This window comes from Micropterus salmoides, unplaced genomic scaffold (genome assembly GCF_014851395.1).
Source record: "Micropterus salmoides isolate LMB-PRFRI ecotype aquatic unplaced genomic scaffold, ASM1485139v1 Ms_hic_scaffold_3840, whole genome shotgun sequence".
Taxonomy (NCBI): domain Eukaryota; kingdom Metazoa; phylum Chordata; class Actinopteri; order Centrarchiformes; family Centrarchidae; genus Micropterus; species Micropterus salmoides.
In genome coordinates this window covers 1-14216 of record NW_024043196.1, presented here as the reverse complement: position 1 = coordinate 14216, position 14216 = coordinate 1, and the positions used below count along the sequence as shown (strand labels likewise).

General features: G+C 40.0%; 1 protein-coding gene across 4 annotated transcripts in view; it reads right to left on the bottom strand.

The window, feature by feature from the left end:
* Positions 1-11098, bottom strand: part of LOC119885001 (band 4.1-like protein 5) — a 30476-nt gene extending 19378 nt beyond the window's left edge. For 2 of the 4 annotated variants that reach the window (XM_038695266.1, XM_038695264.1), the window contains exons 1-11: positions 10966-11098; positions 8869-8911; positions 8670-8748; positions 8328-8372; positions 7428-7480; positions 4391-4511; positions 4013-4100; positions 3780-3868; positions 3583-3658; positions 1646-1815; positions 287-393 (exon numbers count right to left, since the gene is read on the bottom strand). In XM_038695266.1, coding sequence (XP_038551194.1) covers positions 287-393; positions 1646-1815; positions 3583-3658; positions 3780-3868; positions 4013-4100; positions 4391-4511; positions 7428-7480; positions 8328-8372; positions 8670-8748; positions 8869-8911; positions 10966-11034 — 940 coding nt within the window. In that variant the 5' untranslated portion in view covers positions 11035-11098. The remainder of the gene's footprint in view (positions 1-286; positions 394-1645; positions 1816-3582; positions 3659-3779; positions 3869-4012; positions 4101-4390; positions 4512-7427; positions 7481-8327; positions 8373-8669; positions 8749-8868; positions 8912-10965) is intronic. The other 2 variants (XM_038695263.1, XM_038695265.1) reach the window with 2 other exon arrangements.
* Positions 11099-14216: the final 3118 nt, after the last annotated feature.

The window sequence follows — 14216 nt, the reverse complement described above, 5'->3', positions numbered from 1 at the left end:
CAGATAGATACTAAAATATAAACAAATACACACGTTTCAAAGAATGCAAGGATGTGTACATGATACATCATGTAATATATTTCTATTTCTGCATACAAGGGTTACGTGTCACTGTTTCTCTCTCACACACACACACACACACACACACACACACACACACACACACACACAATGTATACGCTTTTGTATATTTTTGCTATGTAATGGTGTATTTTAAGTGCTAATATTGATTGTAATGTGCGTAAAGGCAGTATGTGCTGAGCATGTGGGTGAGTGTTGTCCACACCTCTGTTCTGCATGGTTCTTCTGGAGTAACGTCGACTGGGCCTTCTCTCAAAGGAGGCCGAGCGCCTTGCTTTATTGGCCTTGGTTGTCTGATACTCCGTCTTTCCACTGGTCACACAAACACAAAAATATATTTTACACTTGCAAGGACTTTAGTTTGTCCCCATCTCCAAGTAATAGTAACCCTGACCGATGCAGGCCAAACCATTAAATACAATAGATAACTTCTCCCAATGATTCTTGAATAAATCTCATTGTCCCAAAAACAAAAAGCAGTGATGACCCCTGCTGAACTCTGCACCCACCCAAGCGATAACCTTATATCAACAAACCCTGTAACCTCTGTGTTAAACCAACATTACCACCAATGCTTATCCAACTGGGTAATGTTTAAAACACACACAGAAGGGAACTAGCTGGCTACTGCGGTATGTTGACAGTGAGTGCCTGTCTTGTAGCCCTGCAAGTATCTGTGTGTACATGTGGAGATTTTTGTACGTACAGAGAATGATACTATACGTCAAACTAGGATTATGTCTTTTGGTACATTCAAACACACGGTACAGAAACAAACACATGGCTCTCAAAATTTCAAAAAGTCTTCTTTTAAAGCAAGTCCTGCTGCACTTGTTCCCCACACCAGTTTCAACTGCATTTCTCTCCCGTCACAGGTGCTCAGGATCTGCAGCCCACAACAGAATGGACAGAGGGCTTGTGCCGACCACACCAGAGTCTTTAATGTTAAATTGAACCAACCACCTCTGTTTTTTTCATCACAACTCGTCTGCGCAAAGTTGTTCTTGATTTAATTTTATTATGTGAGTGATGATTTGGGTGTGTTATATTAAAAAGAGGGATGAATACTTGTCCAATCATTTATTTCATGTTTTATATTTGTACCCAATTTAAATACACATATCGTCGCTGCAGCTCGTGACTCTCAATGATGCCGTGTTCAATTATAATAACAGGGTTTTTTTAATTTCCTGAAAAATCACGAGTTGGGACATAGAAGGTTTGTGCCCGACAGCGACGATATAGAAATCTGAATAGTCAGTTTTTCTGTTGATTTGTTGGGGAAAATCCTAGTTCCATCCATTGTCATTTAATGTAGTTTAACAATAAAACATGGGGGGAAAAATCTATACATGAATTTTTATAGTTACTGTTAACACTTGTACAGCATTAAACGGCTGTGATGCCAAGCTAAACGTTATTTGTGAAGAGTCATTCCCACCTGATAAAAATTTTATTGCAACCCTTGTATACCAACGAACTCAGTCTAGAAAACAAAACAAAAACAGTGCCTCGTTCAAAAGCATCCTCGACCCTTTGATATGCCAGTACATCCTTCTGTTACCTGTATCTGAAGCGTGACCCCATGCGTATGAATCCAGAGCGTGCAGAGTTCTTCTGTACTGGCCCTCTCAGCCTAAAGAAAGCATGGTGTTCCACCGCACACTTCCAGAGGTGCTTACAAGCCTTGGGGTGGTCCATCCTGAAGACAAAGGTGTGCTCCTGTTCTTTGCCCTGGGGAGGTTTGGTAAAAGGTTAGATTTGGGTGATAAAGAGGGGAGGAAAGTTCTCAGTACAGTGACATACAATATGTACTTTACATAGTAGACATCTCCAGTCAGAATGGAACCTGCAACCATGGCACAGTGTTTGTATAACGCTTCCTCCGCCAGTTATACACAATCAAAATCAACATTTAAGAGTCATTTGAAACTCCTTGCCTTCTATTTTCAATAAAGCGAAAGCTCATATGCTTGAATGAATGGCTGCACTACAGTGTGGAGGTGCTGCCTCATTAATCTGATTTCTCACTGTGGCCTAGATGAAAGTCTGCCTGGCACCACAGCCGGTTACAAAACTTGCACTGGAGGCATTCCAGTGTCACAGTCAGATTTTTTACAGTTCTTTGGTTAGTTTCCCTCTATTAAAAGAGCTAAAGTATGTATATAAAGCCCTTCTAAATCTCAGCAAAAAGCCTCCAAGTCAGAATGCTGTTCAAGTAACAGACTCTCACTTCACAAAGCCAAGTTAAGTCTGCATTACTTTCCATTGTTACTGTTCAGCTGACGATGTATCATGCGTTGCTCACGGTATCAGACTGATCCCATGCCATTTTAGACCTAATAAAAATTTTGCAGACTTGAAACCAGTAGCAATTTATTGTAAACTCACAGACAAAGTGTGCTTTCTTAGTGTGGCATTCCAACTAGCCTACACCTGTTCTTACAAATTTAGTTTGACATTGAGACGTGACTGTTTCACTTCCTCAAACCACTGCCAGAGAGGACACGATTTACTCTCAAAATATGTCCAACAATTATCAATGCAGTGACCACTGACAACAATCATGGCCAGTCCTCTCTCTTTTGGTTTCATCTCCGGCTGTGTCACAAACAATCATCAAGTAAGTATCCAGTACAGTCCTTTGGTGACAACACTAGCAAGCAGCATATAACTTGGGAGGATTGTGTGTGTGTGTGTGTGTGTGTGTGTGTGTGTGTGTGTGTGTGTGTGTGTGTGTGTAGGAGAGTGTTGCATACCAGAAATACCAGAGGGGACAGGCTTCTTTATTAACCCTGCGCACAGACCTCCAGGATGGACATAAACAGACTCTCCTCTCTCATATACACTAGCCTCTGGGTAGAACAACACTAAGTCTTTCATTTTGATTTAGAACAAGCCTCTTTTAGGGCTCAGCCACTACTTCACCAAAGGTTTTAAGAGGAATATTACTCGTTTGTACTTGTTCTTTCAAGTAATTTTAAAAGATTGGCTTGAATGGTCTACCTTAGTTAGTACCTAGTCCTGTGAGCAAATGGCAGCATTATAATCCGTTTAGGACATGTGGTAAACATATTGGTGGTTTGTTTGTGTAATTATTTCCTTTTTTGTAGGTCAGTATATTTTACAAGCTGTAACAATTAATAGTAAATAGTAGTAAAAGTATGAAATATTTTGACCACAAAAGGAAGAAGCTGGTCAGCTTGGATTCAACGCTGCACTGTGGCTGAATGTTTATGTTTGTCACACATGCTTATTGTGGTTGTGAAATGCTTAATGCAAAATTGACAAACAAAAGCTGTATATTTAGACGAGGTTTTGGTTGTGAACTGTATGTGGAAAGCAAAGAGAATAGGTCACTGATAACCCGTTAAAGAGAGATTAAAGAATATCCCCTTGGGGATCAATAAAGTATTTCTGATTCTGATAAGCAAGACTGAATGTATGTTCTGCATTTCTAACATTCCACTGTAAAGTGAGGATCAGAGTGTGTGCGCTCACGTTCACCTGTTCATCATCTTCCACAACCACAAGCGTCAGTTTGCTCTTCTTGAAATCCAGGCAAGTGATCTTGGGCCTACGACAGTTTTAAAAAAAAGAAAAAACACACACAGACTGAGGAAGGAATAATGAAAACTTAAATGGTGTTTTAATAGGCATTTAAGTAAATGTTTCAGTGAATTAGGAACTAAACATACCAGAAGAAGAGCCCAATCTTGGTTTCTCCTTCAAATACCAGAACTCCAGTTGGAGTCAAACCCAGACTGTACTCATTACCATCTCTTGCCTGCAGATAAGAAAAGGAAAAATAGACAACATTACAACCCTTTCACATGTTCATGTTGTTAAGCACATTCCTTTCACTTTGTGCCTTTCGTGAAGGACCGATTCAGGGTATACAGATCAAGTAAGTGAGAAAGACATCAGTTACCTTGACCATATGCATGTCTACCCCATACATTTCTAGCCACTTGGCTTTATTCAGGTAGTTGATTTCAGCTTGGGCTGGTGTCTGACCTCTGGAGGAGAGGAGGGAAAGAAGGGAGGAGGAGAAACAAAACAGAGAGAATTCAAACACATAACTGTAGGTCTGAGGCGAAATCATGAAAAAATAAAATAAAATGTATGTATGCAATGCGGTAACTGTCCTAGCCCAAGCCCACACAGTATACACACTACTGAATGAAGCAAATCTACGTATTTTTACAGGATATCCGAGACCATGTAAAATAAATAAAATAAATAAATCTTATTTTTGTAGTTTCTGACCCCAATATGTACAATGGTTTAGTTATAGTTAAACGCTTACCTGCACTCCTTCCATTTGTTGTATATGGCCAGCTCCATGTCCTCTGTCTGGTTGGGGATGAAGCGAAATTCTGACACCAGGTCCAGATGATGGTCTAATGGGTCACAATCACCTAGCTCAGCTGAAAACACACAGGCGCACACACACACACACACAGACACACACAAAAATAAATAAAAAATAAAAATCAAAAAATAAAATCAACAAAATAAATTCAGTTCATAAAGCAGGAAACAAAAAGTCAGTTTAGTAGAGTTTACTAAACTTATGGTGTCAAGTCAGTGAGTCGGTCCAGTCATTCTAAGAAATTTAGTCAGGGTTTTGGATAGAGGTCGACCGATTAATCGGCCGATTTTTGGAATTTTCATAATCGGCATCGGCCAATATCCAAGTACATCAAGCCGATTATTAGGCAGGCACGTGTTTGACGCGCGCTGCCGCTAGAGTCATTTTCCAGCCGAGTGAGCAGCAGACCTCATCCAGTGCCTAAGGAGCTAACGGTAAGGATTCAATTCTTATTACTCCTTTATATTTAATTATAAACTTTTATATGTTACTGCCAACTTCGAGAAAAAACCTGAATAAGACACATGACATTCGGCTAATTTGGATCGTAGTTGAAGTTGCATTATCACAGAAGAGTTGCTATCATGTCACAATAAGTAAGCAATAATTTTGCAATTACAGAGTGAATCTGAGACTTTTATTTGTTCTGTTTGTGTGTCTTATATTTGAGAGGGTTGTCACTCAATGCAGAGAAATAAGTAATAAAAAAGAGACCAACGCACTATAGGCTAGTGACAGACTGGCTTTGCTTTGCTAACGGGTAGCTACAGACAGACCCGGTGCTAATACGACACTGGAACCTTAACGACCGTTATCTACCGCACCGAATATCAACGCGGATTTCTGTGCTTCAGTTCGGTGCAAATAGAGGTTAAAAACCAAGCAAATATCGGCCAAAATAAATCGGCAGCATTAATCGGCCATCGGCCGACCCGGATTTCAAAAGATCGGTATAGGCATCGGCGTGAAAAAAAACATATCGGTCGACCTCTAATTTTGGATAACCTGAATGACTACTGCAAACAATTGCGCACTGTGAATGTGGAGCAATTTGGAAGATTGAAGTGTAAATGATAGGAGAACATCTGATGGTGGCGGATGTTGGACGGTTCACAAAGGGATTTGAGCAACCTTACTAATTTACATTTCACTGTCACTTAAGTGTGTTGCTCCGGCCAATATTCCCCCCCCCCCACTTCTGCTCTCCTCCTCTCCCCCCAACACAATGACATATAATAGAAAGGTAGTTCAATTGTGGCGCCAGCTGGGAACAAATCAGTGAGTGGATTGTAAAATGGGTGTTTCTGGGGGTCACACAGGTGGCAGAATCTGGTAATAATTCCAGGTTGTCACAAGGTGTATTTAATAAACTGCTAATTTGGTGTACAATTCACCTGAAGACTAACAACATTCTAAAAATAGTACTTTAGTGTTCACTATGACCTATATCATCAACCCCTGGAAGAGGAACGATACCGTGGTAATAGGTAATCCTAATGGACAAAATAGCAAACAAATGCCAGCTCCATGTCACAGCACAGAAAACGTTGAATAGCATTAGGTTAAGGCCTGATGGGTATCTGAACTCTCTCGCTGGACCGAAGGTCATTTATTTTATCAGGTGAAAAAAGAAGACAAATAGATTATTGGGGCAGGAAAAAAGAACTATTCACTAGATAAGAATAAGAATAGTGGGTTGAAAAAAGAAAAATCACTGGTACTGTGGTGTAGCGAAATAGCCCAAAGACTTCGAAAAAGCTTTGGAAACTAGGACTTCACTGTTTAGGTAGTTCGGCTGTGAGCAAAGCCTCAGGATATAGAGGAGAGCAAATATAATCTTATTCTATCCCTAGCCCAGTAAATGTCAGTGGACCAACAACATAATTCAAGAAAATAAAAATAAAGCTCAACTGAAGGGGAAAAAGAAGACAGAAAGAGTGCTGGATTAGTGGGGCCTCCGAAGAGGACTGAGCACTAATGAGCTGGCATTTACCCCACAGTTACTGTGTGTGTGTGTGTGTTCAAGGGTTTGTGCACGCAATCCCATTCCATAAACATCTCTAATGACTAAATCTTTGTTCCTCTGAAGCAGCACTCTTGTAGGTAAATGCTGCATTTTTGACTATTTAATACAGTAAATATGTCTAGTTTAAAAGGCATGGGCTCTTTTTGTTGTAGAGAAAGCCCAATACATTTCTGCTCCACTAGTGCATTTTAAATGTACTGTATGCATCTATGGGAACATCAATTGCCTTGAAATGGACACAGGCTGATCCTACTCTAAACTTCCGATAAGCAAAAATTGCCTGGACACAGGAGATAATATTCCTGCTGTTACATATACATTAGACTGGAACTACTTTGAAAAAAAAAAAAAAAAGGAGATAGGGAGGGAACTACTGGATTAGTAGAGGTCAGAGATAACCGTAGCCACAGAAATGTCTCGTAAAAATTTAAATGTCTTCCAAAGACTTTTAAATTTTTTTCCTTTCGTTTTTGAGCCTACGTCTAAATCATGTGGAGAATCACTACATTATCTGTGGCCAAACATTTGTCCTGACCAAGTGCATTGGCATTTTGTAGAAAACAGTGTACCATGGTGTTAAAGTGTTTCAAGTTACACTTTGAAAGTGTAAGGAGCAAAGTCTGTTGGGAATGTAGGAGGGCTGTAACAGATGTAAACTATGTGGACCAACAGAAACTAGCTCTCAGAATAGGGACTCCAATCTAAAACTGACAAGTGCTTGTCTGACTCACACGACACTAACTAGTATAAACATATGCTATATTTATTGCTACACATGTGTTTGGGATACTGTGCAGCGATCACAGTACACATCGACTCCCCAAAGCAGTGTGCACTGCAAAAATCATTACACATACGATAGAAAAACAATGGCAGCTGTTACAGAGGTGATCCAAATCACCAAAAACAGAGTTGGAGAGAATCCCCAATTCATGCTGTGCTTACCCTGCATCGAGAAGGCGGCCAACTCAACCGCTGTGTCGAATGGACACTCTAGCCTGAAAACACAGACATTGTAAGAGTCAGCAACAGCAGAATCAATGAAGCTACAACACAAAACAACCTTCACTGAGGCTTCCTGGTGTCTGCCATTATTATTCAGTGACAACTCATGTTCCCAGTCCACATACTGACTACTGTTAATAATTTCATTCTGTTCACCAACATCTAATCCTGAAAGCCTCTTACAGTAACATAACCCTGACTACCAACACAACAAATGGATTCCTGTTAAAAAATGGATAATAGCTGATGAAGAAAGGCAAAACTGTATTATGTCTTGGTCAAGTGATATAAACGTTATTTGTGTGAAATAATTGGCTAAATGAGGAAAGTAGGGCTACTTTACTATAACAAATGCAGTTCACATGGGCCAGCAGTGAGTGGGCAAATTAGCCCGAGTGCTTGAAAAAATAAAAAATAATTCACCCTGTGGTATCTGTGTTCATCTGCTCTGCCACTGGCTCACTCTGCCTGCCTCTTAATAATAAGATAGGAGAACCACTCGGAATGTATTGAACAAACATGGGAGCAGGTGCTCCGAACTAAAGTTCTTTAAGGTTGTTTCATTGTGGGGAAAAGCTACAGGTTCCAGGGATTCTCTATTAGTGTAGATCAGGTGTAATTTTAAAGGCTTCTACAATTATTTACTGGCAGCACATAAACTGAGAACTGCTGAAATATGGAACTGACAAGCCACCACCAGGTCAGCTTAATGTTACATGTGACTGGCTTTCTCATTGAACATTTATGTGGAGTACAATGACACCATGATAAAAAGGTTCTGTGCACAGTACTTTGTTAAGGTGGATGACAGTTAAGTTAAAATAACAGGAAACGACTTACTTGCCACTGAGGATGTCTTGCTTTAGCTGTAACACAAAAAGGTATCTGAAAGAAAAAGAAAAAGAGTTAAATATGGTTTATGTAATATGATACTGAAATAACCATCTATGCCAAACTGGCAGCATAAAACATCAAAACAAATTACATTTTGTTTTTTAATGAATAGGTAAATATATTAGGTACATAGAAGCTGATTTATCTTGTAGATAAAGTAACTCTAGATTTGCTATTTTTGTTTATAAAACAAAAAGAAACTTCACTACACATTTTGTCTTTGAGGTATATGAGATTAACAGATGTACAAAACTTTTTAAATGTAAGAGAAATTTTTGCGTAGCTCACCTGGTGAGCTCCTCGTGCAGGTTGTTCGGTTCTGAGGAGTAAAACTTTACTCTCATGTGAAGGCAGTATGGTGGGCCAACTACAAGACAGATCACAATGACAGTTGAGTAAATGTTATCAAGCTTAATAATTATATATGTAATACCAGGGGACATTTGTTTGACCATATACACCACACTCAAGGCCTCTCTATACTTACTTTTTACTTGCTTTTTGATACTTTTTGTAATGTCAAGCCAGTGCTGAAACAACAAAAGCAATAACAGTTAAACAAAACAGCAGCTTCAAGCAATCTTGCTTTCACATTTGATCTTAAAGGTCCCATATAATACAAAACCCACTTTTCATGTCTTGTCAACTTAATTGTGTCCCCCTGGTGTGTTCTCCAAACCATAAGAAATATCATCCTCTTTCTTTTTCTCCTGCTTAGTCAGTAAATTTGTCTGCAAACAAGCGGTTTGAATTTGCCTCCATTCGAGGGTTCTAGATAGATGTAGATGGCCTCGCCCACTGAAGATTTACTGAATACACCGCTCTCAGCCCCAGAGACCAACACAACACCATCTTTCCATCGCTGAACTACAGCTGGAGATTGTTCAGTATGTCTCCAGAAAGTGCTTTTACAGTTATGAAGGAAAGTAAACATTGTTCGGTTTACCCCTCTGATGTCTCCGGCTGCGCTGCCTCAACTCTCTGTGATTTACGGTTATTTTCTGATGGACAGGTGGCTTGATGCTAACGCTACAGAAACAGCTAGTTTCTGCTAACTACAGCTGCTGTTATTAGCTAGCTCTGCCTGAACCTGTGGCCCAAAGCTTCTGTACCATCATTAGAGGTGTTGAGTCAGCTAACAGGGCAGCTAGCTGCATGACTAATATAACTAACTAGCTAGCAGCAGCTACTATTGGCAGTAGTTAGTGGCTAAAGTTACTTGTAACATACAAACTCCGTAAATCACTGCAAGTTGAGGCACAGCAGCTGGAAACCATCAGAGGGAAAGCCGGAAAATATTTTCTCCATAAAATATGATCCAGTTTCACCAAAATCAGTGAAAAAAGTTATGAAGTTGTGTTATTGTACAGTAATCAGTGAGGCCAATTTCCACACATTGATTCAGCCCTATGCCAGCTAGGTCCTGCCTCTCTTCAGGTCTTCGGGAAGTTGGCCAATCAGAAGAAAGTGGGCTGTTAGGGAGGGAGGCCTTAAAGACACAGGAGCTACAAGTGTTCAGACAAGGTGAATAGAAGTGTTGAAGCAATAGACACTATGAGAATATAAAAGTATGAGCATAATATCGTATATTTAAGTATAGTCTATTTCTCCACAACTATTATAACTGCCTTTATTCAACTTAAAAACACTAAAATGTATATGTGCAATGAATGAACAAAAACCAAATGGACAGTTGTGCTCGCGCACACGCCTTCTGTTCTGTAATTCTTCTTGGAAGTTCAGGCTCTATGAGGCATGAAAAATGTCAAAGAGAGGCAGCAGCAGCGCCGGCGTGTGAATGTGTAAGTTAGAGAGAGAGAGACACAGAGCGAGATAACAGAGAAACCCATGGCACTCTAGTCCTCTCCCCCACATTCCTTTTTACAGCCCTCCCTCCTGCTCTCTCTCCCTCAACTTCAGGTCTCTCTCAAACCCTTTTGACTCTCTACCCCCAACCCTCTCCTCGGTGTCCCTCCCTTCAGTTACATCTTTCCTCCCAACAACTCTGTCCTTTCACGGCCTTCACAGACAATCAGGGTGAAGGAAAAGGGTCAGTGACAGTCCAATGACTTAAAACGGTTGGTCTCAGAGCACAGCCTGACTCACAGAGCTGACAAAAGTTCCATAACCAATCCCTTTAGCCCATTCACTGGAAGGGAAAGTCCCTGCCTCAAGCCTTCCTTTAAATCAGTGAATAGTGATTTAGACTGAAATCTGAAGTCTGGCTGCGAACAGCATCTGAGAAGACTGCCAGAAATGGTGAAAATAACAATACTGAAGACACGGATACAACTTTGATTAGTTCAGTAAATATTTTGAGTAATTACAGGCGTCAGCACTCACAGGAACAACATTACTTTTTTTCCATTGCAAGATATTTTTGATCATATTTATTTTGTCCAAATGTTTCAACATTGTTAATAAGTCAATTGAATGTGTTCATTAATTGCAGAAACAAAATAAAACAATTATACAAAATAAAACAGTTAGCCAGTACAGCAATGATACAAAACAAAAAACTAACAAAACTGTATTAACAGTTCAAATAACAGGAGACTATTCTATAAAGTATCTCCATTCCTACCGGCACTTGCGCCGAGTCCATGAAGCGCAGTCCAAAGTAGTCTTTCTCTATGATGTCCAGATGGTACATAATCTGGTCAAACAGCTCCTCACCTTTGGCTTTTTTCTGATCGGGGAAACACACAAACAAACAGAGGACTTAGGTATTTAAGTGACAACCCTGGCCTGGGTAGGGATGAACGATTAATTGCATTTGCGATATTGTCTTTTCTATTCACAAAGGCTGCGATTACACTCTGGTCACATGACACCCAAGCGGAAGTTGATGCTTCGTCTGCACGTTACGCTGCACTTGCCTTCTTGTTGTACAATGGCCTTAAGCTTGACAGAAGCTGACACTATATAAACTTTAGCGTCACACAGGGAAACTGAGATAAGGACTCATTAATTGGTGGTTGAACTGTGGGTTTTATATTGAGCACTTACTGTATAACACACTGTGGTGAGTTAGTTTTTCTTGTGGTCTGTAGGTAGGCCGACCTGATGATATTATTTTATTTCAGGCCATGACTTGACTCAAATTATCTTTCTCATATTATTATAATTTGATAAATCTTCTCCACCATTGCTCATAATAAGAATTCTACCTAATTCATCATAACACAAGAAAGAACAGTGTGGTTCTAATATTGTGATGGTCATAGTATACACTGATTTACTGCTTGTCCATTTTGAATAATACAGAAGGTAAAGAGCTTAAAAATTAATCGCATATTAAATCGCAATATTGGTACAAACAAATCGCGATTAGATTATTTCCCAAATCGTTCAGCTCTACCTAAAGGTCATAAACAAAAACGCCAAATTGTAAACTAGTGATCTTAAAAACTAATTTAGTGTGAATATTGATACTCATGACAATGTTCATACACTGTGAGCAGTCCAAACGTTCCAAAACAAAGATATTTGGTTAACTATCATGTATGACCAAAATCTAAAATTACTAAATGATAATCAAAACAGTTGCACATTAATCTAATTAATCATTGCCACTCTATAATCAAGTGTTTTGGGAGAAAATACTGAAACATTTTATGTTATGGATCTCATTTCTCTGTAGAAGTTCACATGATAATTTTTCCCTCTGGCCCAAAGTTAGAGTTGCCCAATGGGTTTTTTGTTATTAAGCGTACGTGTTATGGGTTTGGATCGAGAGATATGAGAAAATATGTAGATGAAATAATCCAAGTCTGAATAGGTGTTGCCCTTTCTGACAACACCGTACCAGTTACTGCCTGTGCCTGGGACTGGAAGATCTCACACACACCCACCCCTTCCAAACCCCACCATGAGGCACAGCAAAAAGGGTTGCCGTGGTAACGGGGCTGAAGTGCCCTGGACCCCAGCAGCTGAGGGAAGTGGGGTGGCTGGACACGTCATGTGATCATCTGGCTCGGTTAGGAAAAGACCTATCCAAGATCAGTCGCATCTGCATTTTTTTTTTTTTTGCTCCCTTCTCATTTCTCTTTAACACTTCTTTATCCACATTTATCTTTTGTCTCAAACCAACTACAGTTGAAAATAAAATAAATAAAATTTACAAATTTTTCCCCACCATTTTCACCAGTCTTACATTTCTCTCACAACATCCATAATTTATTACCTCTTTGACTGGCCTTTAATAGTCAAGTCCAAAGGTATCCCTTCACTAAATTAATGGGGTGTTGGGATTTGTGTGCGCTTGTTAAATGATGTACTAAAAACTGCAACACGAACCACTGTACTTTTGCAATGGGCATACTGCCAGGTCAACATTAACTCTATCTTTCTAATACAAACATTGTAAACACACCCAATCATTCAGAGGTCTATGATCATGGTGATGGTGCTTGAAACCGAACGAACACAGTTTTATTACGTTTAATTCTATTCTACTATGCTTTAACGGTGGCCTTTCTTTTCCATTTGCAGTAGTAGTTTGCATGGTGTCGTAGTTTTGTCTTTAACTTTTAAAGTACATTTACAATACAGGTAATAATTTTACCCACAAAAGTCCAAGACAAATCACAGTGGTTTAAAAAATAAACAATATTGATGCTGAAAGGAGAGTGCATGGTGCTTGAGAGGTTTCCCTGCATCACTCACCCACACCACCCACCCACCCCCCTCAAGAGAGCTCCTGGGCAGCTCAGGGGGGGGCTGGCCCCATGCTAGCTGGCATAGTTGACAAGGCATACCGCACCCCTACAGTACCCAGGGAGAGAGTACAAAGGACGCATTGTGAATGTGTATGTGTGCTGTTGCCAAGGCCTTGTTACACTGCCTGCAGTACTGTTCGGCTGTTTGCAGTCTTTCTGCCTGATTGTGAGCATTCAACGCTGTCTCTCAGACACTTTTTCAATTGACTTATTTAGGGATGGGCTCGTTTAAGGCAATTTACAAGTCCAATAAACCAACAGTGGGTAATCTCTAAAAACAAGTATTTATAGCATGGCTGTCCAAATGGGAATATAACAGACCTTAACCTACCATTATAGGGCCATGTTTACTAGGGCTCGACCCGAATATTCGATCTTTGGATACATTCGATTTTCAAATTTTGGGATTCGAATATTGATTTTTTATTATTTTTTGTCCCCTCACACGCCTGACCTCCACACCAGTTTTCATCAAAGGGAAAAAAATGAAGCCCTCAGCTCTGTGGAGTACTTTAAACTGTGTAAACATGGTTTAAGAACATTTAGTGGGCTATAAATAAAGTTAACAGCAAATTTTACATAATAACATGTTACTTTCCACTACTGGAAAGGGTGCTCATCCCGTCTGCTCTCCCTGGACCCCCGCCCAGTTAATATATTCCCGTGATCCGTTCTGGACCTGCTCAACTCTAACCCTCCGGACTCTCAACTACGGTTCCCTCCTGCTCTGCACATCAGCCACCAACCTGGTTCTGCAGCATCTATTAGTCTTCCAGTTTGCCTCGCTCTTCCCCAGCTCAATATCCAATCACTTAAACGCCACAATAAATATTCCTCTTCTATCTAACTCCAGCCTCCTCCCTCTCTTAGTTATGCACTTGGACTACTAGCCTAGCCGCAAGAAAAGTTAAACACAACCTTTGGTATAATAACGCACTATAGCCTACATGTAATAAATAACGAGGCGCTGTCTCTCTTTTTCTCCGCCATTCGTTATCCCTCCCCTGTCAGGTTCTCCCTCACTCATGCCATTGACAGAACATTTGGGCATTCATCCTTCTGTTGTTCTGCTTTAATCTATGAAATACATAGCTGTATCCCGTGAAGCTTGCTT